This window comes from Narcine bancroftii, chromosome 5 (genome assembly GCF_036971445.1).
Source record: "Narcine bancroftii isolate sNarBan1 chromosome 5, sNarBan1.hap1, whole genome shotgun sequence".
NCBI classification, from domain to species: Eukaryota; Metazoa; Chordata; class Chondrichthyes; order Torpediniformes; family Narcinidae; genus Narcine; species Narcine bancroftii.
The window spans coordinates 146,168,973-146,195,631 of record NC_091473.1 but is presented as its reverse complement, the minus strand read 5'-3'; the positions used below and the strand labels follow the sequence as shown (position 1 = coordinate 146,195,631).

General features: G+C 44.1%; 1 protein-coding gene across 5 annotated transcripts in view; it reads right to left on the bottom strand.

The window, feature by feature from the left end:
• Nucleotides 1–26,659, bottom strand: part of ttll7 (tubulin tyrosine ligase-like family, member 7) — a 272,031-nt gene that overhangs the window by 19,027 nt on the left and 226,345 nt on the right. For all 5 annotated transcript variants that reach the window (XM_069939351.1, XM_069939355.1, XM_069939350.1 and 2 more), the window contains 5 exons: nt 21,569–21,843; nt 20,924–20,974; nt 20,475–20,609; nt 14,965–15,045; nt 11,289–11,449 (listed from right to left, as the gene is read on the bottom strand). In XM_069939351.1, coding sequence (XP_069795452.1) covers nt 11,289–11,449; nt 14,965–15,045; nt 20,475–20,609; nt 20,924–20,974; nt 21,569–21,843 — 703 coding nt within the window. The remainder of the gene's footprint in view (nt 1–11,288; nt 11,450–14,964; nt 15,046–20,474; nt 20,610–20,923; nt 20,975–21,568; nt 21,844–26,659) is intronic.

Sequence of the window (26,659 nt, the reverse complement as noted above, 5' to 3'; positions counted from 1 at the left end):
CTCAACCGATGGTCAGAACACTTCCAATCTCTTTAAACAATGTAGCAAAGGTAAAAATACATCACTGACGTTTCGGGCTTGAGCCCTTCATCAAGGTATGAAAGAATATTGGTGGGCCGCCAATCAAGAGGATGGGAGGGGAAGGGAGGATGGCAAAGGCAGGAGATGGTAGGTGGAGAAGGGAGGGAGGGGACAGCAGTGAGAAGGGAATGGCTGGGTGGGTGGAGGGGGAAGGGAAGGGGGAGAACTGGAAAAACTGGAAAAGGGGAGGGGAAAGAAAAGATGAGCAGTAAAGTTTTTGTTAGTGCCACCTGGCTGGAGAGGGCCCCAGACGGAAAACAAGGAGCTGTTCCTCCAATCTGCAGGTGGTCAGGGTGGGATGGTCCAATAGGCCATGGACAGACATGGGACTCAGAATTGAAATGATAGGCTACTGGGAGGTCTTTGTTATGATGAAAACAGCAGAGGTGCTCAGAGAAGTGATCTGCCAATCTGCAACCAGTATCTCCAATGTAGAGAAAGCCATTCTATATCGGATGTAGAATTGGGAGATCGCTTTGCTAAGTACTTTCGCTCCATCTGCACCAGTGATAGAGACCTCCCAGAAGCCTATCATTTTCAATTCTGAGTCACATGTCTGTCCATGGCCTTATGGACCATCCAACCCTGACTACCTCATTGTCCATCTGGGCCCTCTCCAGCCAGACGGCATAAACATCAACTTTACTGCTTTCTATTAAACCTGTTCGACTTTTCTTTCCCTTCCCCCTTTCCTGTCCTTCCAGTTCTTCACCCACCCACCCCATCCTTCACCTCTCCACCCCCTCCTTCACCCACCTAGCCATCCCTCCGCCCCCTCATTGCTGTTATCCCCTCCCTCCTTTCTCCACCTATCATCCCCTTTCCCCCAGCCCACTCTTTTGTTCAGACACCTGCTAGCATTTTCTCATACTTTGATAAAGGGCTCAAGCCAGAAACATCGGTTCTGTACCTTTACTACGTAAAGGACACAGTTTGACCTGCTGAGTAAATCCAAGATGTCACCGGGACTGGTGCGTAAAAGGGGAGGGTATGCAAACTCGGCAGTGACATAGGCTAAGGTGAGACCTGACAGTAGTTTATAAAGTTTTGCGAGCCAACAGATAAAAATGTCAAGTAAAGTGAGAGGAGCAAAGTTTGAAGGAGATGTTGAGTGTTCGTTTCTTTCCCACACAGAGAGGTGGGTGCCTGGAATGGACATGCCAATGGAGGAAGCAGAAAGAATCATAGCATTCAAGAGGCTTATAGGTAAACACATAAAAATACCAGTAATGGAAAGGCACCTAGACAGCAGAGATTTACTTTAATTTTGGAGTTATGTTTGACACAGACTTTATGGGGCTGTTCCCGTGATGCACTGTTGCATGTTCAATGTTCTGTGGAAGGCTTTCCTTTCATTATCTTCTCCCTTTGCAGGCGAGGCCCAGCACTGGGTAACAAAGTCACATGGTTGGTGGAGCCATTGCCTCACAGGTTCCCTCACCCTGTTCCACACCATGTTTGTGTGGAGTTCGCTCGTTCACCCACTGACCGCGCGGGTTTCCCTCCCCCTCCAGTGGCTCCAGTTGCTTCCCGCATCCCAAAGGTGGGACTTTTTTTCAGGTTCAATCGACAGTGCCTAGGGGTGAATGGGTAGAATCAGGAGGGGGAGGGCGTCGAGGGGAATAAAGGGAGAATCAATCGGGTTCAATGTAAAATGAGTGGTCAGCATGGACTCGAAGGGTAGGAGGGCCTGTTTCCATGCTGTGTGGCTTTATATAAACATATGAATTCAATCTTCTTCAGCATGATGCTGAACCAAGCCATGAAAGACCCCAACAATGAAGACGCTGTTTACATCCGGTACCGCACGGATGGCAGTCTCTTCAATCTGAGGCGCCTGCAAACTCACACCAAGACACAAGAGAAACTTGTCCGTGAACTACTCTTTGCAGACGATGCCGCTTTAGTTGCCCATTCAGAGCCAGCTCTTCAGCGCTTGACGTCCTGTTTTGCGGAAACTGCCAAAATGTTTGGCCTGGAAGTCAGCCTGAAGAAAACTGAGGTCCTCCATCAGCCAGCTCCCCACCATGACTACCAGCCCCCCCATATCTCCATCGGGCACACAAAACTCAAAACGGTCAACCAGTTTACCTATCTCGGCTGCACCATTTCATCAGATGCAAGGATCGACAATGAGATAGACAACAGACTCGCCAAGGCAAATAGCACCTTTGGAAGACTACACAAAAGAGTCTGGAAAAACAACCAACTGAAAAACCTCACAAAGATAAGCGTATACAGAGCCGTTGTCATACCCACACTCCTGTTCGGCTCCGAATCATGGGTCCTCTACCGGCATCACCTACGGCTCCTAGAACGCTTCCACCAGCATTGTCTCCGCTCCATCCTCAACATCCATTGGAGCGCTTTCATCCCTAACGTCGAAGTACTCGAGATGGCAGAGGTCGACAGCATCGAGTCCACGCTGCTGAAGATCCAGCTGCGCTGGATGGGTCACGTCTCCAGAATGGAGGACCATCGCCTTCCCAAGATCGTGTTATATAGCGAGCTCTCCACTGGCCACTGTGACAGAGGTGCACCAAAGAAAAGGTACAAGGACTGCCTAAAGAAATCTCTTGGTGCCTGCCACATTGACCACCGGCAGTGGGCTGATATCGCCTCAAACCGTGCATCTTGGCGCCTCACAGTTTGGCGGGCAGCAACCTCCTTTGAAGAAGACCGCAGAGCCCACCTCACTGACAAAAGGCAAAGGAGGAAAAACCCAACACCCAACCCCAACCAACCAATTTTCCCCTGCAGCCACTGCAACTGTGTCTGCCTGTCCCGCATCGGACTTGTCAGCCACAAACGAGCCTGCAGCTGACGTGGACTTTTACCCCCTCCATAAATCTTCGTCCGCGAAGCCAAGCCAAAGAAAGAAGAATTCATAGCAGGAGGTAGCCTTGAGCTTACACTGCCAATCAGTAAGATTGTAGCTCATCTAATTATTACCTCAACTCTGCATTCTTTTATCCCCCCCCCCATAACTTTTCATCCCCATATGTGTATCAAATATCTTTTTTCCATGGCCATAAAAAAAACCAAGGAGACTGTAGACTGGAATCCAAAGTCTGCTGGAGGAACTCGGTGGAGGGGGGGGGGTCAAGCAGTATCCGTGGGAGAAAAAGAATGGTCGATGTTTCGCAGTTAAACTCTTGGTCAGAATGGAGGGAAGTCTGCGGAGAGGCCAGAGTGTGGAGCACACGGTGGGAGGGGTGAGACAGGGGCCCAACCGGTTGAGTTCCTCCAGCGTTTCTACTGCATCACAGCATCTGTTATGAGGAAGCTGTCTAGTTTAGAGGGTGTGCTTTATGGGGAGAGTTTGGACAAACTGAGGTTGTTTTCTCTGGAGTGTCGGAGGCTGAGGGGAGATCTGAGCAAGGTTTATAAAATTGTCAGAGGCACTGATAGGGCAAAGACGCCACACACTGGAGGTCAGGCATTCGAGATGAGGTGGGAGGGAGGGGTGGGAGGTTGAAGGAAGATGAAAGAGACTGAGGGAGATCTATCAGATGCAGACGGAAGAGATTTTGTTTGGTTTGGACATGATGTTGAGCACAGTCACATGGGCTGAAGGGCCTGTTCCTGTGCTTACTATTCTATGTTAAAATTCTTCCTGCATGGACAAACTTCAATAGAAACAAATAACTTCTGAGTCCCTCTGGCAATTATTTGTTAGCTTAAGATTCAAGCCTCGGCAGCATTTGTGTTTCTCCAAGAATTACAAGCCTCATCTGTCCAACCGTTTCTTACTGCAGGATGTACTGTGACAGAATGTATATAGATGTCTTTGGGAGAAAAATTGGGAAAGGTTTGTTAGAGTAGGTCATATACAAACACTTTAAAACAGATCTTATTTGAAATACTGGAGTTCTGCTAATGCTAGACATATCGGGGCCTTAGACCTTTTGCAAGAGCTTTAAAGAGTGTTTAAGAGACTTCACTAATGGATTGTTGTTTACAAAATGGCAACAGATGAAAGACTTGTTAAAGCCGTACATTGTCTGGAGGAGAGTTTTGCTGTTGTAAGAGAGTCATGTGGTTTTGCAAGCAGAAAGAGTCAAATGGGCTTTTTCTCACAGAGTGAGAGAGACACATGCACAGAGATCACTTGTACAGTGTTACAGCCAGCAGACAGCAGCTGGGACTGGAACAGGACAAGCTGGCAAGCTTATGGGAAGCCCTATATTTGGTATACGGCCTGGTCAAAGCCATTGTGGTTCATGCAAGAGGAATGGCTGTCTAATGTTTCACTTAGAATAAGGAAAACCAAAAGGAACTCTGTGGGTGACCTGAAAGAAAGAGGTTATCATCTGGAGAACCTTGAAGGGGTAAGTTTCATCAGCAAGACACTGGAGTGGCTGATGGAAGTACATCAGTTGTGGATGTCCTGGAACAACAAATCTCTCTCTGAAATCCGACAAGAACCTTCCTGAGCGATAACCATTTACCTTTCAAGAATCAAAGCCTGGTGAACTTTATGAATGTTAAATGCTGTGCACAGTATAAGAAATGCTTGCAGCCAGTTAACTTGGAGGAATGAGAAGTAAAATTGCACTGTGAACCAAAGAATTTTTCTGAACTTACACACACATTACATACACATCCACTTACAATTAGAAGGGGGTTAAGTTAGGTTAAGTAAGTCAATAGAGATAAGTTAACATTTTCATGTTTAAAGATAATTAAAAGCAACTTTTCTTGAAGTAACCATTTGTCTTGGTGAATATCTATTGCTGCTGGGTTTTGGGGTCCTCTGGGCTCTTAACAGTACCTATTCCAGACATGAGGAAATATACTCTGAGCAGTCTTGAGGGGAACCATGGCCAATTTTTGTTTCTATTTTCTTATGTTCTTGTTCAGCTCATTGTCTGAACCGAACAGAGCAATGCAGGATGATACCAGCAGTAGTAGAAAGCATCAAGTTGCACCAATCCTTCATCAATCCCATTTTATTCTCCCCATGTTCCCACCAAGGCACCAAAGCAGGTGAACACCCGCCCCTGCTGAGGAGGAATGGCCTGGGAGAGGACCCCTCAGGGAAGGTGACCGCAGAGCAGTGAGAGGCTCGGCAGCTGATGGGCCCATGCAGGCCTTGGGGTGCTGGGGACAAGTTCGTGACTACCAGGCATTGTGACCAGGATCCATGAAGGGCTCCCGAAGGGGATTCTGGGCACTGGCATCTTCCTGATCGTATCGGGAATTTGGACCCAAAAGCTCAGATGCACCGTTGGAACAGACTGGAGAAAGCGCTGGAGATTAATCCACAGACACTCAGTGTCTCTGAAGGGACTCCCTTTTGCTTCTCTTTCTCTTATTGGTGGGGGTGCCGGGTGCCTTTAAGGCAAGCAAAATGTAACACATTTTGTGCATGGAAATAATTAATCTTTAAATCAAATCTTGAGATTCTGTCACTCGTCCACACAGCGGAGATAATTTAGAAAGGCCAATCAACCCACCATCCAGCACGACTTTGAGACGCAGGAGGAAACCGGAGCCCCCCCTGGAGGAGGAACCCATGCGGTTGCAGGGAGAAGGTGCAAACTCCAAACAGACAGTGCCAGCGGTCAGGATTAAAGCCGGGTCACCAGCACCATGAGGGAGGGGTCCCACTTGCAGCGCCGTTTGATATGCAGAAGTCGGTAGCTGCAGAGAGCCGCGGCGCACAGAGCCCTGCGTTCCACCCGTGCTTCATCGAGAAACTGACTGGGGCAACGAGTTTTGAAATTCTGCCGGTGCCACTGAACAGGCAGCCTTGCAGATCAATGGGGAAGAACCACGGCTGTGGGAAATAACTCTCCACTTCGAACTGCCGGAAGGCAATCTGTCAATCGCAGTTTTCACTGTGCAACTCACCAAAGTGCGGGGACAAAATACTGAAATGAACTTCATTCCATTTCTTTCCCCTTGGTACAACAACCATATTTTCCCTCCAAGCTCCTTGTTTTTATTAAAAAGCGTGTGGTGATCTGTATCGTTGCCGCTCCCAAACCAATTAAGAGCACTCATTTCATAACCAGACCATCGTATTCCAATACAATGCTCCCAGGCGTGTTCCCGCAGGAGATGGGCTAATCAAACTCCATATTTCTAACGTTTTCCTGACTGTGCGTCAAGCTAGCATCCTGCTGGTAAAGTTACAGCCGTGTGCATGTAATCATTAAAACATTGTGCAGCTGCTGTGGTATTTCCACTTTTCCATACTTCTTGACAGCAAGTTCAGGTTCAAGCTTAATGCGAAGATGCAGTGATAGAGGTCGTTTTGTGAGCGAATCAGTTCAACATCTCATAAGTAGTACAACAGTGCAGAAGTACAGGGTTACATAGAGATCAGCTGGTACGGAGCAAAGGCAAACGTGCTAGCAGTCCACCCTATCTTTGCCTCTCATAAGGGCAGCAGTAGAAGTACCTAACTGAATGGGCCAGCCAGCCCTACGAGTATTTTCTCCCAAATCCCCATTTCTCTCCACAGATATTTTGCTGCAGATCAGAAACAGGCCCTTCGGCCCTTGCAGTCTGTGCTGTTATTCTGCCTAGTCCCACCAACCTGCAGCTGGACCATATCCCTCCATCCCTCTCCCATCCATGTACCTGCCCAAAATTTTCTTAAATGTTAAAACTGAGGCCGTATTCACCACTTCAGCTGGCAGCTCGCTCCACACTTTCTGTGTAAAGAAGATCCCCGTTACGTTCCCTTTAAACATTTCATGCTTAACCCACAACCCCTCGTTCTTGTCTCATCCAACATCAGTGGAAAATGCCTGCCTGCATTTATTCTATCTATACCCCTCAGAATTTTATACACTTCTATCAGTGTGAGGTTAATTCAGGAGTCTGATAATGATGGGAAGTAAACTGCTCTTGAATCTGGTGGTGTGTAATAACGTGCTCATGGTGCCTGCCACATTGACCACCGCCAGTGGGCTGATATCGCCTCCAACCGTGCATCTTGGCGCCTCACAGTTCGGCGGGCAGCACCTCCTTTGAAGAACACCGCAGAGCCCACCTCACTGACAAAAGACAAAGGAGAAAAAACCCAACCCCAACCAACCAATTTTCCCTTGCAACCGCTGCAACCGTGCCTGCCTGTCCCGCATCGGACTTGTCAGTCACCAACGAGCCTGCAGCAGATGTGGATATTACCCCTCCATAAATCTTCGTCCGCGAAGCCAAGCCAAAGAAGAAGAAAGAATCTTTTTCCAGATGGGGTGGGGGGATTGGCGGGGTGAAGAGACTGTGGCCAGGGTGGGATGAGCCTTTCAATGTGTTGGCTGCATTTCCAAAGCATTGGGAGTGAGAGAAGAAGTCGATTGAAGAGATTGTGTGTGTGTGTGTGTGTGTGTGTGTGTGTGTGTGTGTGTGTGTGTGTGTGTGTGTGTGTGTGTGTGTGTGTGTGTGTGTGTGTGTGTGTGTGAGAGAGAGAGAGACAGATGGCCTGAGTCACATTCATAGCCCCCTGCAGTTGCTTGTTAAACAAGAAAGTCTGCAGACGAAGGACTCAAGTGCAATGCATCACCATCCTGGAGAAACTCAGCAGGTCAAACAGGGAGTAAAGGGTAACCAACTTTTCGAGCCTGGGCCCTTCAGAAAGGTAGCAGAGAAGTGATAGGTGGAGAGGGTCTAGGATGGCTCTCTGGTAAGAGAAGGAAGGGAAGGGAGTGGCGAACTGGAGGAAAGGAGACAGATAGTTATGCAAAGAGAGAGAAGACATGGGGGAATCTCAGCTTTTTTTCTCTTCTACCCTCCCACCTCTATCCACCCATGGGCTGTGGTTCACCAGCACTTTCCAAGCAGCAATAGGTGCCCCACCCTTCCTCAGATTTCTCTGAAGGCCCACAAGAACTGCAGGCGCTGCAATCTTGTGCAAACAATGAGAAGAAGGAGAGACTCAACAGGTCAGGCAGCATCCGTGGAGAGAAATGGGGATTTGGGAGAAAATACTCCTAGGGCTGGCTGGCCCATTCAGTTAGGTACTTCTGCTACTGCCCTTATGAGAGGCAAAGATAGGGTGGACTACCAGCACCTTTTTTTCGCCCCAGGGCAAGAGTGGCAAACCCCAGAGGACATCTGTACAAGGTGACGGGAGGAAAGTTTAGGAGAAACGTCAGGGTATTTTTTTAACACACAGTGAGTGGTGGGTGGCTGGAATGAATTGCCAGGGATGGAGGTGGTGACTTGTACAATCAGGACATTCAAAAGGCTCTTAGACAGGCACATGGATGAAAGAAAAATAGAGGGTAATGGATGTGAGGCAGGGAAGGTTAAGTCTTTTTTTACTTATAGAGGTTGGCACAACATTGTGGGCCTAAGAGCCTGTACTTTGCTGTAATGTTCAGAACTTTGTTTTGTGTTCTCACACAAAGCTGGAAGGCACCTCAAAGGAAATTGAAATCTTATAAAATGCAGCACAACCATGCAATATTTCAGGAACCTAATTAGGGAAAGAATTCTGCTTGGCACTTATTTTGGCCTCTGCTGGTTTTAATGCTCTTAAAGCCCCGCATCAATGCTTTTGTCCTCTAAAAGATAAGGAGCTGATATCACTCTGTGTGATTCAAGCAACAGACACACCATGTTCATTTACTATCTTTATTCTGCTGTGTTAATGAGTCACAGAGGCTTCTGTTCCAACCCTAGCATCTGAGGTAGTACAATTAAAGTGTTTGTTGATCATCAGGAGTGGTTAAATTGCAACCCTGAAGCAACTGCATTTCACCATAAAACTAGCAGTGTGAAGCTCACTTCTGCACACCCAAGTACATTGACTCCACAAGCACAAATGAGTTTTGGTCTTGGATTGTTTAAAGATATTAATGTCTGGAGATTCCATCCATTTGTTCTCTGCGTGGACGGGTTATGTTTTTTTTTGAGCCAAGCACAATCTGCCGGAGGAACTCAGTGGGTCAAGCAGTATCGGTGGGAGAAAGAGAACAGTCGGCATTTCGGGCCAAATCCTTTCAAGGGTAGCTCCAGTAGATTGTGCTCAGCTGCCTTGATGACAGGTTTAGGCTCGAACCGTTCTTTTTCTCCCACTGATGTTGCTTGACCCGCTGAGTTCCTCCGGCAGTTTGTGCTTCGCTTCTGATCCCGGCCCCTGCAGTCTTTCACAGGAATATTTTTCATTCAAGATGCCAATCGGAATAGTTCTCGAGGTGGAGCGGACCACCAGGATTATGTGCGGCCCAATTTTAACCCAATCTGGTGTTGGTGGAATTCTAGGATTACATGCTCTCCAAATCCTGGGTCTCTGCACCCCCTTCTGCAACTGGATCCTCATCGGAAGACTGCGGTCAGTACAAATCGGAAACAATTATCTCACCGATTATCAACACAGGCACACCCCAAGAATGCGTGGTTTGCCCACTGCTACACTGCTCACTCTATACCCATGACTGTGTGGCCCGGCACAATTCCAATGCTATCTACAAGTTTGTCGGCAGAATCACAAATGGCAAAGAGGGAGCACACAGGAGGGAGATAGATCAGCCAGTTGAATGATGTCACACCAACAACCTTGCACTCAACGTAATCAAAATCAAGGAGATGATTGTGGTCTTCAGGAAGAAGTCAGGAGAACATGAACCAATCTCGAGAGGGTCAAGAACTTCAAATTCCTATGTGTCAACTTCTCAGAGGATCTGTCCTGGAGTCTCCATATCGATGCAATCACAAAGAAGGCTCGCCAGTGGCTATATCTTGCGATGAGAGTGAGTCTATGCTAGCAAAGACTCTCGACAATTTCTCCAAGTGTACCATGGAGATTATTCTGGCTGGTTGCATCACTGTTCAGTACAGAGGTGCCAACATTTAGGACAGGGTTGTTAACTCGGCCCGCGACATCGCAGATACCAGACTGCTCCATCAAGGACATCAGGGGCGTGCCTTAAAGAAGCAGCATCTATCCTCAATGACCCCCACCATCCAGGTCATGCCCTCTTCACTCTACCACTGTTGGGGAAAAGGTACAGGAGCCTGAAGACAAGGCCTCAACAGCCATCAGATTCCTGAATGATCAATGAACCAAAGACACTGCCTGACTTTAACTTTTTCTTGCACTTTTTTGTTAATTTATAAAGTCATGTGGTTTATGTGAATGTTTACACTGTGATACGGCCAAAAAACAATGAATTTCGTGACATGTTCATGACAATAAATTTTGATTCTGAATTCTGATTTGGAACCAGATGGAAGTGGAAGAGAACAATCCTTCTCACAGCATTCCTGTACACGTGTCATTGAACAATACAATTAACCCTGGGTGTCCGGAGTGATGGGAGCAGAAGGTCTATTAGCAATGCTACTGTGATCATCGATGGGTTTTCCCGGCACTGTGTAACACTAATTCAAACTGGGGGTGGCTCAGTTAGCGTATTGGTTAACTCAGCTCTATTACACCAGCGACCTGGGCGTTCCGATTCCGTAAGGAGCTTGTATGTTCTCCCCATGTCCGTGTGCATCTCCTCCGGGTGTAAAAACAAACGAAAATGCTAGAGGAACCAGCTGGTCCTGCAGTGTCCATAGTTGGTAAAAATATATTACTGATGTTTTGAGCCTGAACTCTTCTTCAGATTTCAGATTCATAGCCAAAGAACATACATGACGTCACATACAACCCTGAGAATTTTTTCCTGTGAGAGCGGCAGAATTACCACTAATTGGTAGTGCAAAAATAAACTGTGTACAGTGTATACATGTAAATAAAGAACTGTAAACAGATAACAAATATAAACAAACTGACTGTGCAATGCAGAGAGATCAAAAAGAAAATCAATAATGTGCACAAGTCAGAGTCCTTAAATGAATCCCTGATTGAGTTTGTGGTTGAGGAGTCTGATGGTGGAGGGGGATCAGCTGTTCCTGAACCTGGTGCGAGCCTTGTGGCACCTGCACCTCTTTCCTGATGGCAGCAGCAAGAACAGAACATGTGCTGGGTGGTGTGGGTCCTTGATGATTGCTGCTGCTCTCTGACGGCAGCGTTCCCTGTAGATATACTTAGTAGTGGGGAGGGTTTTACCTATGATGACCTGGATTGCGTCCACTACCTTTTGGAGGGTTGCAGGTTAATTAGAATGTTTGAGAGGGCATGGGCTCATCGGCTGGAAGGTCCTGTTCATCTAAGTTTAATACTTGTCATGGATAATGTCCTGAGATCCAACCCACCGCTTCCAAGGATAATGGGACAAGTTATCAGAGAAGTTCTCACCTACCCGGAGTTGGAGAAACAATTCCACAGGCCCTGCCCATGGCTCCAGAGCAAACGGCTGAAAACCCGGCTGAAGATGCGGTAGAGGCGGAGAGTTTCCACGTCCTGGACCTTCCATACCCGCTGCGCGGTGGATCGAATGTTGGTCCTCACAATGTCCAGCACCTGCCAGGTTGAAGCAGAAACAAAACCATGAGTTCCAGCCTGCAGACTCACCACCTGTTTTACACTTCACAATAACTAGAAATTCTGCCTGGCCCGCAAGAAAAAGAATCTCAGGGTTATAGGTGATGTCATGTAAGTATCTTGACAATTTAAGTCAAGTTTTTTTGTCATCTCCTTGTACAACCTAACAAAACGGTGTTCTCTGGACCTCAGTACAAAGCAGCAGACACACAGCCAGACATAACACACAAACAGTTACAAGCCCAGAGGACCCCCAAACCCATTCACCAAGACAAATGGTTACTGAATCAAAATTTGCTTTGAATTTTCTTTAAACAGGATCAAACTTTATTACTTTTAACTTAACCTAACTTAACCCCCTTCTAATTCTAAGTGCATGTATATGTAATGTGTAATGTTCAGGAAAATTCTTTGCTTCACTGTCCAATCATTCACTTCTCACTTCTCCAAGTTCCCCAGTATCAGTCAATTCTCATACTGTGCACAGAATTTAACATTTATGAATTTTCACCAGGCTCTGGTGCTTAAAGGTAAATGGTTACTGCTCAGGAAGGTTCTTGTTCTCTCAGAGAGAGATTGGTTGCTCGTTGGATACACACAAATTGATTTCCTCCAATCAGCCACTTCATTGTCTTGCCAAAGAAACTTGCCCCATAACCTCTTCTTCCAGGTCACCACAGAGTTCCTCTTGTTTCCTTTATTTCAGCTGAAACACTCTAGCCGTCCATTTCATCTTGTAAGGACTACAAGGGTTTACAACCGGCTGAACTCGGAACTCATAACCCATCTTCAAAATGGGGTTGGGTTTTTATTGTCATGTTGCACCCTCAAAAAAGTACTGCAAAACTGTCCTCTCTCTCTCTCCTCCCCACCCCACCCCCCCCCCCCACTTGTAAAAACCAGACCTCCTTGCAGGGCTCCAAACCCAATCCTTGAAAGATCTTGAGCCCAAACTTTGTTTCATTTGCACCTAATTCTGAAGTTCCTTCCAAAGCAGTTCCATTGTCTTTTGCAAAGCCACTGGTGCCTGCACGTCTGGATTCAGCAAAGCTCTTGCATTTTAAAGGAGATGTGAAGTGTATGTTTGTGAAGCAACCTCCACTAAACCCCCACAATTTAAAGACATATTTATACAGAATATAAAATATAATATAACCCGTAACACAAACAATACATATGCAGGACAAGTATTTATCTATAAAAATAAATAAATATTATTTTGTACCATAGTTCCTTCTGGCAGCTTGTTCCAAACAGGGACCACTCTCTTTCAATTTTTTTGTCCACATATAGCACAACAACAGGCCATTTCGGCCCACGAACCCGTGCCACCCAATTGCACGCAATTGACCGACAGTCCCCAATACGTTTCGAAGGGTGGAAGGAACCCAGCGCCCCCACGCAGACACAAGGAGACCGCACAAACTCCTTCCAGATAGCGTGGGATTCGATCTCCAGTCCCAAACACTGGAGCTGTAACAGTAGCGCTAACCGCTACGCCAACTGTGCTGGCCTCTGAGTGAAAATGTTACTCCTCAGGTCTCTCTTAAACTTCTCCCCTCTCAGGTTACTCCTGTGGCCTCTGGTTCAAGAATCATCTACCCTGGGAAAAACACATTCACTTTACCCATGACCCTGATAATTTTACAAACCAATGATAAGAACCAATCAAGAAGATTCCCATCTTTGTTTTATATATATTCAATGCCTGCTTCCAGTGCACTTTAAATAACTCCTAAGCCTCTGAGAGAAAATTTGTGATCTCTCTACCTTCTTAAAACGCAGCACAGTTAGTGTAGTGGTTTGCACAAAGCTATTGCAGCGCAGATGATTTGGGTTCGAATCTGGCACTGTCTATATACGTTCTCCCCGCGACTTCATGGGTTACCAGGTGCCCCAGATTCCTCCCACTCTTCAAAACATATGGGAGTTGTAGGTTAATTGGGGTGTTTGGGCAGCAAGGGCTCTGGACCGGAAGGCCCTGTTATCATGCAGTACGTATAAATTTAAATTTATACAGTGATTCCTGCTTCTAAATTCTCCCTCGAGGAAACATGGTCTTCCACATCCCCCTGGTAAGATCCCTCAGAACTTATTCACGTCAATGGTGGGGGGAGGGGACATGATCTACTCAGATTGTTGTCTGAAGAGGGCGTCCAAAAGCACTGAGGATCCCTTCCACCCTGCACATAACATCTTTCAGCTGCTCCCGTCGGGGAAGAGATCTAGGAGGATCAGAGCCAGGACCCCCAGGCTGAAGAATAACGTCTTCCCACAGCCAGTGAAAATGCTCAATGACCAAAGGAACTGCCCACACTGTCCATCCAAGACTCTCCTTTGTACAAAACAATATTTATTTCTTTATTGTATATGGATGAAATACTTGTCCTGCGTATGCATTATTCATCTGTGTGTGTGTTGTGTCTGGTTGTGTGACTGTGTGTTTGGCACTGAGGACCGGAGAACAGGTTGTATTTGTTCAATCAGGTGACAATAAATTTTGACTTATTTTATTTAAACACCTGCCCCCTCAACTACACCCCATCCCCAACTATTCTTAATTTCAATGGATACACCAACAAAAAAAATCAAGCATCTGGAGGAACTCAGCAGGTCAAACAGCATCTGTGAAGGGGAGCAGAAAATCGACCTTTCGGGTCAAATGAGATACAAATTTGTCCTAACCAACCTGTCAACATGAGGGGACCACCCACTCCAGGAACTTGTAAACTCTGGAACTCATTTCAATCCTAACTAAGGAGATCACTATAAGTGTCCAGGTGTGATCAGTCCAATGGGCAACTGAAGCATAGTCAATTACCTCACAATTAATAGCTACACCTGCACAGTAGCCCTTTGAGAATCAGCCATTCAGTCTCCAAGTTCACCCTGTACCCACCAATCAACCATAAGAGCAGGTGAAATGGGAGCAGGAGTCACCCCTTTGGCCCATCAAGCCTGCCCTGCCATTCTATAAGATCATGACTCAGCTCCACTTACCTGTCCCTTCCCCAAAATTTCTTCCCAACATTCCCATCAGCTCCTCTAGATTCCACCCCTCATCCACACACTATGTACAAACAACAGCAACCAGTTAAAATTAAATTTAGACATACAGGATAGCAACAGGCCTTTCTGGCCCACGAGCTCGTGCTCTCCCAAATACCCCAATTAACCTAGCACCCCATATGTTTGGAGGGTGGGAGGAAACTGGATCACCTGGAGGAAATCCACACAGACACTGGGAGAATGTCCAATCTCCTTACAGAGAGTGCTGGATCCGAACCCAGGTCGCAGGTGCTGTAACAACATGACCCAACCACCCACCCACTGTAATCCACTCTCCCTTAAGCTGCCAATTAACCCACTGATCTTTGGGGTGTGCGAGGAAGCCAGAGCCCAGTGCGGGATGGAGGATGGAGCTACCCACATGACCCACAAAGGCAATGAGAAACCTCCATCCTGGACCTCTGAACACTAACACCGAGGCTTACCTTGCGCTGCTTGGTGGAGTCCAGTTTCACCAGCCAGTAGGAAGCCACCTTCGGTTTGTAATACTTCCAGTTGTCCAGAATCTGTGAATGGGATTGGAAGGGGTTAGCAAGTAAGAGCCAAACATGGTGAGATTGTAGAAGACAAAATAATCCAGGCAAATTATTTGAGGAGTGATGCTATCTCCTGCCAATAGCTTTGACTTGAAAATAGTTCAAAGTTGGACGCATCTCACCACCATCTAAGACATTGGTTCTCACCTTTTCTTTCCCTTGCTCACATACTACCTTAAGTAATCCCTATGGCATCGGCACTCTGTGGTGTATTTGGGCAGTGTGAGTTGGAAGGGTCTGTCACTGCGTTGTCTGTCTAAATCTAATTGTAACTATGACATAGGTGCTCTGTGGTTAGTAAGTGATTACTTAAGGTGGTACGTGAGTGGAAATAAAAAGATTGAAAACCATTGATCTAAGAGGAGAAAATTCACCTCATTTTTGTCTTAAATGTGGAACTCTACTCTTGAACAGTAATTTCCCCACCCCACCCCCCACCACCACCCTTCCACACAAATTCTGAATTTTCCCACAGGGCCTGGACAGAGTCGATGCGGCAAAGTTGTTTTCCATGGTAGGAGAGTCTAGGACAAGGCACAACTTCAGGATTGAAACGCTCTCATTCAAAACAGAGATGGGGAGGAATTCCTTCAGCCAGAGAATCGTCAACCTCGGGCTGGTGTGGAGGCCAAGTCGTTGGGTGTATTTAAGGCAGAGATTGATAAGTATCTGTATAGTCAGGGTATCAAAAGTTATGGTGAGATGGCAAGGGAGTGGGGCTGAGTGGGAGAATGGACCAGCTCATAATGGTGGAGCAGACTCCATTGGCCAGATGACTAACTTCCGCTCCTTTTTCTTATGAGAGGGACAAACCCCTTTTCAATCACCCTGCCAGAATTACTCAGGATCTGTGGATGCTGCATGACCTACTGATTTTCTCCAGCATGCATCTTGTGTCTTTCATGAATCTGAGCATGTTCTGAACAAAGCCACCACAAGATGGAGTGACTCTACCACAAATCCGTAGGGATGCTCCATGCAGGAATCTTGACTCTCCGCACCATGAACATTTTGTCCTTTGATCTCTGCCTTGGCAGTCCTTGAAGCAACTGCCAACTGTTTCATTTGGGACATAGAACAAGACAGCACAGCACAGGCCCTTCAGCCCTCGATATTGTGCTGACCCATATATTCCTTAAAAAAAGTACTAAACCCTCCCTACCCCGTAAACTATTTTTCTTTCATCCATCAGTGTTTCTTAAATGCCCCTAATGTTTCAGCCTCTACCACCATCTCTGGCAAGGCATTCCAGTCACCCACCATTCTCTGTGTAAGCAACTTACCCCTGATGTTTCCCCTAAACTTCCCTTCCTTCACTTTGTACTGATGTTCTCTGATGTTTGCCGATCCTGTCCTAGGAAACAGGTGCTGCCTGTTCGCCCTATCTATACCTCTCATAATCTTGTAGATCTCTATTAAGTTCCCTCTCATCCTTCTTTGTTCCAAAGAGAAAAGTCCCAGCTCTGCTAACCTTGCCTCAAAACACTTGTTTCCCAATCCAGGCAACATCCTGGTGAATCTCCTCTGCCTCCTCTCCACAGGTTTCACACCATAATGTTACGAGACCAGAGGACCCCAAAACCCACAACAATAGAAATTCACCAAGACAAATGGTTACTTAAACAAAAGTTGCTTTTAATTATCTTTAAACATGAAAACAGGATCAAACTTTAACTTAATACTATTGACTTAACTAACCTCACTTAACCCCCCTTCTAATTCTCAGCACACGTGTATGTAATGCGTGTGCGTGTAAGTTCAGAAAAGTTCTTTGATTCACAGTCCAATCTCACTTCTCATTCCTCCAAGGCAATTCTTATACTGTGCACAGAATTTAACATGTATAAAGTTCACCAGGCTTTCGTGCTTGAAAGGTAAATGGTTACCACTCAGGAAGGTTCTTGTCGGTTTTCAGAAAAAGATTTGTTACTTGTTGGACACCCACAACTGATTCCTTCCAATCAGCCACTTCAGTGTCTTGCCGAAGAAACTTGCTCCATGAGGGTTCTCCAGATGATAACCTCTTTCTTTCAAGTCACCACAGAGTTCCTTTTTGTTTCCTTTATTTCAAGTGAAACATTATGCAGCCAGTGCTCTCCTCTTGTATGGACCACAAGGGCTTTGACCAGCCTGATCTAAGAACTCACAACCCATCTTCAAAATGGGGTTTTTCCACAAGCTTGCCAGCTCATCATATTCCAGTCCCAGCTGCTGCTCTCTCTCTCTCTCTCTCTCTCTCTCTCTCTCTCTCAAAGAAAAACCCTCTTAGAACAGCCAACTGCACTCAGTCAGACTATGGCTCCGGACCTAATCTTCTGAGTTCATTCATATGTTGCTTTCCAAGACAATAATCCATTACTCCACAGCATGTCCAATTAACACCTACTTGTAAAGTCCTTATAGGCATTCTTCAAAGTTTTTGCAAAAGCACTGGGAGCCTGGACTGTCTGGCTTGAGCAGAGCTCTGGCATTTTAAATGAGATCTGTTTTGAAGTGTTTGTATGTGACCTACACTTAAAAAAAACCTGCCACTATTTATCTCCTTCAAATCATACAATACAAAATATAACATAATATGTCACATGTCCTATAATGAGGTGACCAGAATGGAACACAGTACTCTAAGTGTGGTCTCACCAGAGATTTGTAGCATTGAAACATGACCTCTCCACTCCTGAACTCAATCCTCCCTATTAATGAAGCCCAGCATCCCACAGGCCTTCTTAACTAGCCTATCAACCTGCGCAGCGACCTTGAGGGATGTATGGATTTGTACACCAAGAGACAAGGGGGAATAGGGCTGAGGTAGTGTGGGAGCACATCCAGTTAGCTTCCCATCAGTAGCATCTGAGAATACTTATTTGAAACTCCAGGTTGGGTGTTGTTTTTGGGCCAAAGGTTTCACAGGAAGTCTGCAGACGCTGGGATTGAGTGCATTACACAAACATGCAGGAGAAACTCTGCAGGTCACACAGCTGAGGAGAGATTTGATGGAGGTAGACATGATCAAGACTCTTATAGACTGTGTTGACAGAAGGAAGCTGTTCCCATTAGTAAGGGGTTCGAAGAGCAGGGGGTCACAGATAGAAAGCGAAAGGGAAAACTTGCATAGAGGGTGTGATTTTTCTATTCAGAAAACAAGTTCAAATTCAAATTTATGTTCAAATTTATTGTGAGAATACATAAGTCATCACATTCAACTCAAATTCTTTTTTCCTGTGAGCCAGGCAGAATTTCTACTCATCGGTAGTTTATACTGTACTCAAGAAAAGTTATATATAACAAAAGACTGAATTGTAAACAAAATAGTGAAGGTTTGGAACTGCAATACACAGTTATGAACTTCAAATTGCTGGATGTCCACATCTCTGAAGACCTGTCCTGGATGCCATATGTCCTCTGTAGTCAGAAAGGGATTATTTAAGGTGGTATGTAAGTGGAAGTAAAAAGGTTGAGAACCACTGTTCGAGAGGCTGCCTCATGCCTTTTACTTAAAACATAAATAAGGAAATTGAGAGTTATGGGAAACAGACAGGTAAGTGGAGAGGAGTCCATGGCCAGATCAGTCATGATCTCATTGAATGGCGGAGCAGACTCGACAGGCCAGATGTCCGACTCTTGCTCCTACGTCCTCATGTAAGTCAGCAAGAACTGATGGAAGAACAGAGATTGGTACATGGTAGGGAGCGGAAGTTTGCACTGTCTCCCAAGATCAATGAGTACCAAGTGGGCGGGGGGGGGTAGGGGAAAACAGGCAAGCATGTGTCACAACCCTCAGGTCTGTCAGTGACAGATGTTTGCTGAGGCAGGAGATGTACAGAGATTGAAATGAGCAGCTGAGGTGCCGATACTGAGACCAGTTGACGTGGCAATTTTTGCCAGTACATCATTCTTCCAAAAGTTTGGATTTATAAAGAAAACTGCATCATTCATCCATATATGGATTAGGATAAAGCCTACAGACAGTCAAGTGGGGATTGAATTAAATTATTTTTTGTCACCTGCACCAATACTGTAGAAAAAAATATCTTGTGTGCTATCCAGACAAATAAACATTTACATGGAACAGCAGGAAGTGCAAGAATAAAAACATAGGGTTACGATTAAATAAAAGTGCAGCTTGTAATATCATGGAAAGTTACAGAGAAAACTAATCAATTAAACAGTGGAAGGTATCATTTTAAACAAATGGGGACATTTTTAATGCCCTCGAGCTTTGGAGAATGAGGTGCACAAAACCATGGGAGGAAAAGATTGCCCAGAGTAGGGAAATCAGTATCCAGAGGTTTAAGGTAACGTCAATGGCGTAACTCGGGGTGGGGGGGCAGCTGAAGACTCCACTGGACGATGTCATCAGAGAGGGTGGGATCAAAATGACTGTCTATAAAATTGTTTTGCAGTGTTGCAGCAGAAATTTATTATTTTTTGTAAAATATCCTACTAGTTAGTTATAAGAACAAAAGCATTATCCTTGAGCCTAGCTCACATTTATCAATGTAGCTGCAAGGCTAAAGCTCAGTGCTCATTTACTTTTTGAACCTTCTCATGTGCTCCGGTCAGAGCTGTCGTTATGACCCAATTACAACGTCACTGGTGTTTTTATAGTTGTTATGGGAGGAGGTCCATGGAGTGGGGGGGGGGGGGGGGGGGCGGTGATGACACCCTTAGTTACTGCACTGGGTGACACCAAACCCTAGTGATGTCACTGAGTAATGGGGGAGAGATCTAACAGGAACCTGAGGGGAAAATTCTTTACCCAAAGGTGTATGGAACAGGCTGCCGGAGGAGATGGTTGAGGCAGGTACTATTGAAAAAAATAAGGAACATTTGTACAGATATATGGACAGGATGGGTTTAGAGGGATAAGGGCCATACGCAGGCAGGTATGGGTGGGACACTTTGGTTGATGTGGCCAAGTTGGGTCGAAGGGCTTGTTTCCACGATGAATGACTGCATGACTCTATTAATGCAGGGTGATACAGAATGGACTGTGTCTGGAATAGGCTGATAGGGGTAGACACAGATACGATTTTACCATTTAAAAAGTCTCTAGAAATGAATATGAAGGCTATAGGGGACATTTATCATGTGCAAGCAGCAGTTTTAATCTAATTTTAAAGGTTCAAAAGTTCATTTGATTGTCACCTGATATTACATTATAAATGTAATATACATGACATCATTTTTTATCTGCTGTAAGGCAAACGAAGAGTCACCATGAACATTGCCCCATTCCCCTAACAATAGGTGAAAGAGAAGCAAAAGAGAGCCCCTTCAGAGTCACTGAGTGTCCGTGGATTTGCCTCCTGGGAATTTGAGCATCATGTTGGGACACTCTTGGGCTAACGGGCCTGTTCCTAAGTTGTACTGTTTTATAGCCTGAAAAATGTGTGACTCACTTCATCCAGAAGCACCTCTGCTTCTTCATTTGATTTCCCGGGGAACTTGATTCTCATCTCATTGAGAGCCACCAGTGTTTCTTTGGTTAATTCTTCTTCCTGTTCCTTTGTTCTAAAATTCATGAAGGAGACATGCTGGAAAAATGAAGAGAAAGGTCTTGTTAATTTGAGGTCATGGTTAGTAAAAACACTACTGTTGGCAAAAGTACACTGAACTCGGAGCTACCCCTTGTCAAACCCTCCTTATTCTCATTGTGGGAGCCTTTCATTCTCAGTGGTGCGCTGCCTTTTTAACGCATTAGAGGTGGAGGGAAATTCTTTTCTGCTAGTAGGGGAGATCGAGTTTGGAATGATTAAGGGTGAATTCAGTAGAGGCCAGACCCAAGAGGCGGGAATGAAAGAAGCCAAGTCCACTCACACCTCAGCTGAGAGTGGACGGAACACATTACCTTTCCCTTCCAGTGGTTTGGGGAACTCTCTCTGTATGGCCAAGGCTTCTCCTGGACGGAAGGAGGAAGGGAGGGAGAGAGGGAGGGAGGGAGGGAGAGAGGGAGGGAGGAAGGACAGAAGAAAGAAAGAAGGAAGGGAGGAAGAGAGGGAGAGAGGGAGGAATGGAAGGAGGGAGGAGGTAAAGAAGGAAGGGAGGGAGGAAGGAAGGATGGAAGGAAGGAAACAGCAAAAAAAATGGATAAGTAAATATAAATTGGAGAAGAGGAAAGGATGGTGAGAGCAGTGGAAGGAAAAGGGAAGGAGAAAAAATGGAGGAAAAGAGACCAAAGGAAGGAGGGAGGAAAAGAGAGAGTAGAGTTAGAATCACTAATGCACCGAAATCACCATCACAGACCCACCAAAATCACCGGCACTGACCCACAGAGATCACTGGCACTGACCCACTGAGATCAATGGCATTGACCCACCAAGATCACTGGCACTGACCCACTGAGATCATCGGCACTGACCCACCGAGATAACAGTCACTGACCCAATGAGATCACTGTCACTGACCCAACAAGAACACCGCCATCAACCCACAGAGATCACTGGCACAGACCCAGCGACCCACTAAGCACCTTGAAGATGACAACAGTGCTTACCCGTCCTGAGTAAATGGTGCCAAGGCTCGTGCTGTGTGGCATCTGCTGGGTGACAGCATTGCGATTTAGAGATTGTGACCGGGAGCCTGATGCCAATCTTGTCAAGGTCACCGCAGATTTTGCAGATGTAGACCGTGGCTCCACCGCCTGTGAGGGTGGCTGAGTTGCCAGGGAGGAGATGGAGCGGGGGCAAGAGGTGGAGCGTCTGATTGGCACAGATTCATTCAGCGACATTGAAGGGGATGGCTTCTTCCTCGACGCAGGGGGATTCCTCCCTGAGAAACAGACCCCAGTAAAACACATGACAGCATTTTCCTCCTTCCCGTCAGGTCCACCACTGTACGCATCCTGTTGGGAAGGGGACTGCTTTGCCCAAGACTGCTGGATACTGCAGTCTCAGGCCATCTCACACACACACACACACACACACACACACACACACACACACACACACACACACACACACACACACACACACACACACACACACACACACACACACACACACACACACACACACTTCCTCCTTAGACCCCATCCACAATTCCTACTACCTTGAAAAAGCCGCCAACACATTAAAAGAGTCATCGCACATGTTCACAAAAGCTAAAGCTATTAATGCTGTTAAACAGATTATAAAGAAAGAGTTATAAACCTCAGGATATAAATGAATCTTTTAAAGAATTTTATACTAATTTATATACATCTCAAACAAATAAAGACGAAGAAAAGATTAATAGATTTTTTAATATAATCTTCAACTCCTGTATTTAAATTATCAAGCTTGTAAAGATTTAGATTCTCCCTTTATGGTTAAAGAAGTTATAATTGGCTCTAAACTCTATGCAAAATGGTAAATCTCCAGGTGAAGATGATTTCATTTGTGAATTTTATAAAAAGTTTAAAGAATTGTTAATGCTTCCATTAATGAAAGTATTAAAACAAGCAAATCAAACCCACACATTACTAGAATCTTTTTCAAATGCTATTATAACAGTAATACCTAAGAAAGATAAAGATTTATTAAAACCTGAGTCTAAAAGACATATATCTTTTTTGAATGTTGATTATAAAATTGTAGCTAAAGTTTTGGCAAATAGATTGAATGAATACTTACCAGAATTAATTAATTTAGATCAATCTGGATTTGTTAAAAATAAAAATAAAATCTCTGCACCTCAGAAGAAATAGGATTTAGCTTTAACTTTATCATTGGTTGCTGAAAAAGCTTTTGATAAGTTAGAATTGAATTATTTATTTAAAGTTTTATAAAAATTTCAGTTTAGATTAATATTTATTAATTGAATTAAAACTTTATACAATAACCCTTTGCCTAAAGTGGTGATTAATGGACAATTTTTTTTTCCTTTTTTTATTAACTAGATCTGCTAGACAAGGATTTCCTTTCTCTCCAGCATTATTTGTTTTGGCAACTGAAACATTAGCACAATTATTAAGACAAGATAATAATATTAAAGGAATTAAACTCAATAATGAGGAATTTAAGATTAGCATGTTTGTTGATGATGTTTTAATTTATATAGCAGATCCAAAAAATTCATTAAAGTTCACTATATAAGAAGTTACAAGATTATGGAGAAATATCTGGCTATAAAATCAATTGAGACAAAAGTGACGTTATGTCATTAGTTATGGGGGATTATGGTTGGTGTAAGAAAATGGCTCAATTTAAATGGACTAAAAGTCCAATTAAGTATTTAGGAATTAAAATTGATAAAAATTTGAATAATTTGTTTAAATTGAATTATTTGCCATTAGTTAATAAAATTAAACATGATTTAAATAGGTGGAATAATTTAACTCTAACTTTATTAGGTAGAGTGAATTGTATTAAAATTAATATTTTTCCAAGGATTCAATATCTCTTTCAACCTATTCCTTGTCAAACACCTAAAAAAGATTTTAAGGATCTTAATTTAATTATTAGGAAATATTATTATTAGGAAATATTTATGCAAAGAGTGTATTTGGAAAAACTAACTTGGAAATTTGAATTAGGTGGCTTACAACTTCCCCATTTTCCGAATTATTATAAAGCTGCTCAATTGAAATTTATTAGTGAAATGCTTCACCTAAATAAGCCTTCAGTATTGGCAAATATAGAGTTAGCTAAAATTGGTGGGAAATATATGCAAAAATTTATCTATAAATGGAATTCAAAGTTACTAGTTGGTAAAGATCCACTGATATTTAAATATTTAATTGAATTATGGAATAAAATTGATTACGAGATAGGTGGAAAAGTTCTTTTCTTTCCTTTGGCTTGTCTTCGCGGATGAAGATTTATGGAGGGGTAATGTCCACGTCAGCTGCACACTCGTTTGTGGCTGACAAGTCCGACGCAGGACAGGCAGACATGATTTCACCTAAAACACCTTTATATCAGAATAACTTCTTTCCTTTTACCTTTAACAATCAGTTTTTAAAGATATGGAATCAATTGGGGAATAAAAAGGTGGAGGATTGTTTTGAAGCTGGGAAATCTGTATCTTTTCATCGACTGAAGGAAAAATATAAAATTCCTAATAATGCTTTTTTTGTTATTATCAAGTAAAAGCGTTTTTAACTGATAGGTTGGGTTACAGTTTAAAATTACCTACACAATCTCTAAATCTCTAAAGGAGATATAAACAAATTTATTTCAGAGATGTATAAATTATTACAAAGGAAAATGCCTAAATGAAATATTCATAAATTAAGATTAAAATGGGAAACTGATTTGAATAGAAAGATCTATGAAAATTATTAGAGAAAGTTATGTAGGGATAATATGACTAAACTTATTAACGTGAGGTTTAGGTTAGTCTAATATAAATTTTTACATCAAATATATTTAACCCCTCAAAAATTAAAAAGATTTAATTTAATATCCTCAGATGTATGTTTTCGATGTGGTAAAGAGAGAGGTTCTTTTCTTCACTCGATTTGGTTACACCCCAAAGTTAAAACTTTTTGGATACAAGTTCAATTACTTTTTGAAAAAAATATTAAAAGTTAAACTTCCGTTTGATCCAATGTTCGTTTTATTAGGAGATGTTAAAATGATGAGCTTAAAATTAAGATGAACTATGTATCAAATTGAATTTTTACAATTAGCTTTAGGTGTAGCTAAGAAATTTTTGGCCATAACTTGCAAATCTGATTTGGTGTTGGGAATGCAAAGATGGCACAGTGAAATGAAATCTTGTATCCCTATTGAAAAGATAACTTATTTACAGGATCATTAGAATTTCTTTTTGAAAGCATGGAGCCCATATTTACAAATGGTTGGTTGGAAGATATGAACTCTCGATCCATTCCGGTGATGATTCTTGGTTTCACAGCTGTAACGTTGAATTATATATATAATTGATGATCTCCTTCTTTCTTTTGTTTCCTTTAGTGGGTAATTGTAGGGGGAGAAGGATGGGGAGGTAGGGGAGTAATGGGGAGGTAGGGGAGTAATGGGGAGGGAGGGGGGGGTTGGAGTTTTTTTTACATGTTGTTCACATATATTCTTCTTTATATGTATTTTATTATAATTGAATGTAACTGTGGTTTTAAACTTTTAAAATAAAGTATTAAAATAAGATTCATAAACGAAAGAGAGAAATGTAAACAAACAGACTGCAAATATAGAAAAAATATTCAGTAAAATGTAAGAGTCTTAAATGAGTCCCTGATTGAGTTTGTCGTTGAGGAGTCTGATGGTGGAGGGGGAAGCAGCTGTTCCTGAACCTGGTGGTGTGAATCTTGTGGCACCGACACCTCTTTGCTGATGGCAGCAGTGAGAACAGAGTGTGTGCTGGGTGGTGTGGATCCTTGATATTTGCTGCTGCTCTCCAATGGCAGCGTTCCATGTAGATGTTCTCGATGGTGGGGAGGGTTTTGCCTGTGACGTCCTGGGCTGTGTCCGTTACCTTTTGCAGGTCTTGCTGCTCAGAGGTATTGGTGCCCCCATACAGTCTGTGATACAGCCGGTCAGCACACTTTCCACCACACCTCTGTAGAAATTTGCCAGGGGTTTCTGGCGTCGCACCAAACCTCCGCAAACTCCTGCGGAAGTAGAGGAGCTGACGTGCTTTCTTCATGATGACATCGGTGTGTTGGGTCCAGGAAAGGTCCTCCGAGATAGTAACTCCCAAGAACTTAAATTTGCTCAACCTCTCCACCTCAGATCCCCAAATGATCTTTGGATCAAACATCTCTGGCTTTTCCTTCCTAAAGTCCACAAGTAGCTGCTTGGTTTTGGCGACAGTGAGTGCGAGGAGGTTCTTAGTGTAATGACAGGTTCTTGTCACTGATGTCTACCAGACTGCTCTCTAAACAACTCTGTCCCTTCATCTTGATCGATGAGTCAATAACCTTGCACTTTAACGGGCTCTCAGCCACAGAGTTGACATCAACTACTAAGCGCTAAGCAAGAAAGTCTGCAGATTCTGGGGTTAAGTGCAATACACAAACATGCAGGAGAAACTCAGCAGTATCCGTAGGAAGATTCCTGCTGAGTTTCTCCAGCTTGTCTGTGTCTGAAGCATCTTCCACGACAATCCCATTTTACTCTCCTCACATTAACTCCGTCCCACACACTGGCAACAGTTCAGAGCGCCCATTTAACCCACTGGCCTGCCTGTCTTTGGGATGTGCGAGGAATCCCAGGTGCCCGGAGGAAACCCACAGAGTCACAGAAAGAATGTAGAAACTCTCCAAGATCAAGGATTGAAATTTGTCCACCAAGATGCATGGGAGTCTGTTTGTGAGGGGAGCAAATGGCTGGCAGCTGCATTCTGCAAACAATCAAGTGCACTTCCAAATGATTGGGTGACTGCAAGTATTGTGGGGGGAAAAATAGCACGTAGATTCCCTCTTCAGCACATCGAATTGAGTGAGCAGAGTCGGGAATCAAACCTGAAACTTTAAAGAGCAAGGGGAGCGGGCTGGGGGAGACATCAGGCTTTAATTACAATCACAGTTCGGGATCAGGGAGATTTTGAGAGTGTCGCCGGCTGTCGATATTTATTGATTGCTTTCCTGAAGATTGATGTCAAAATGTTGCTGTGGGGGAAAGAAAAGTGAGAGCTAAAACGAGTA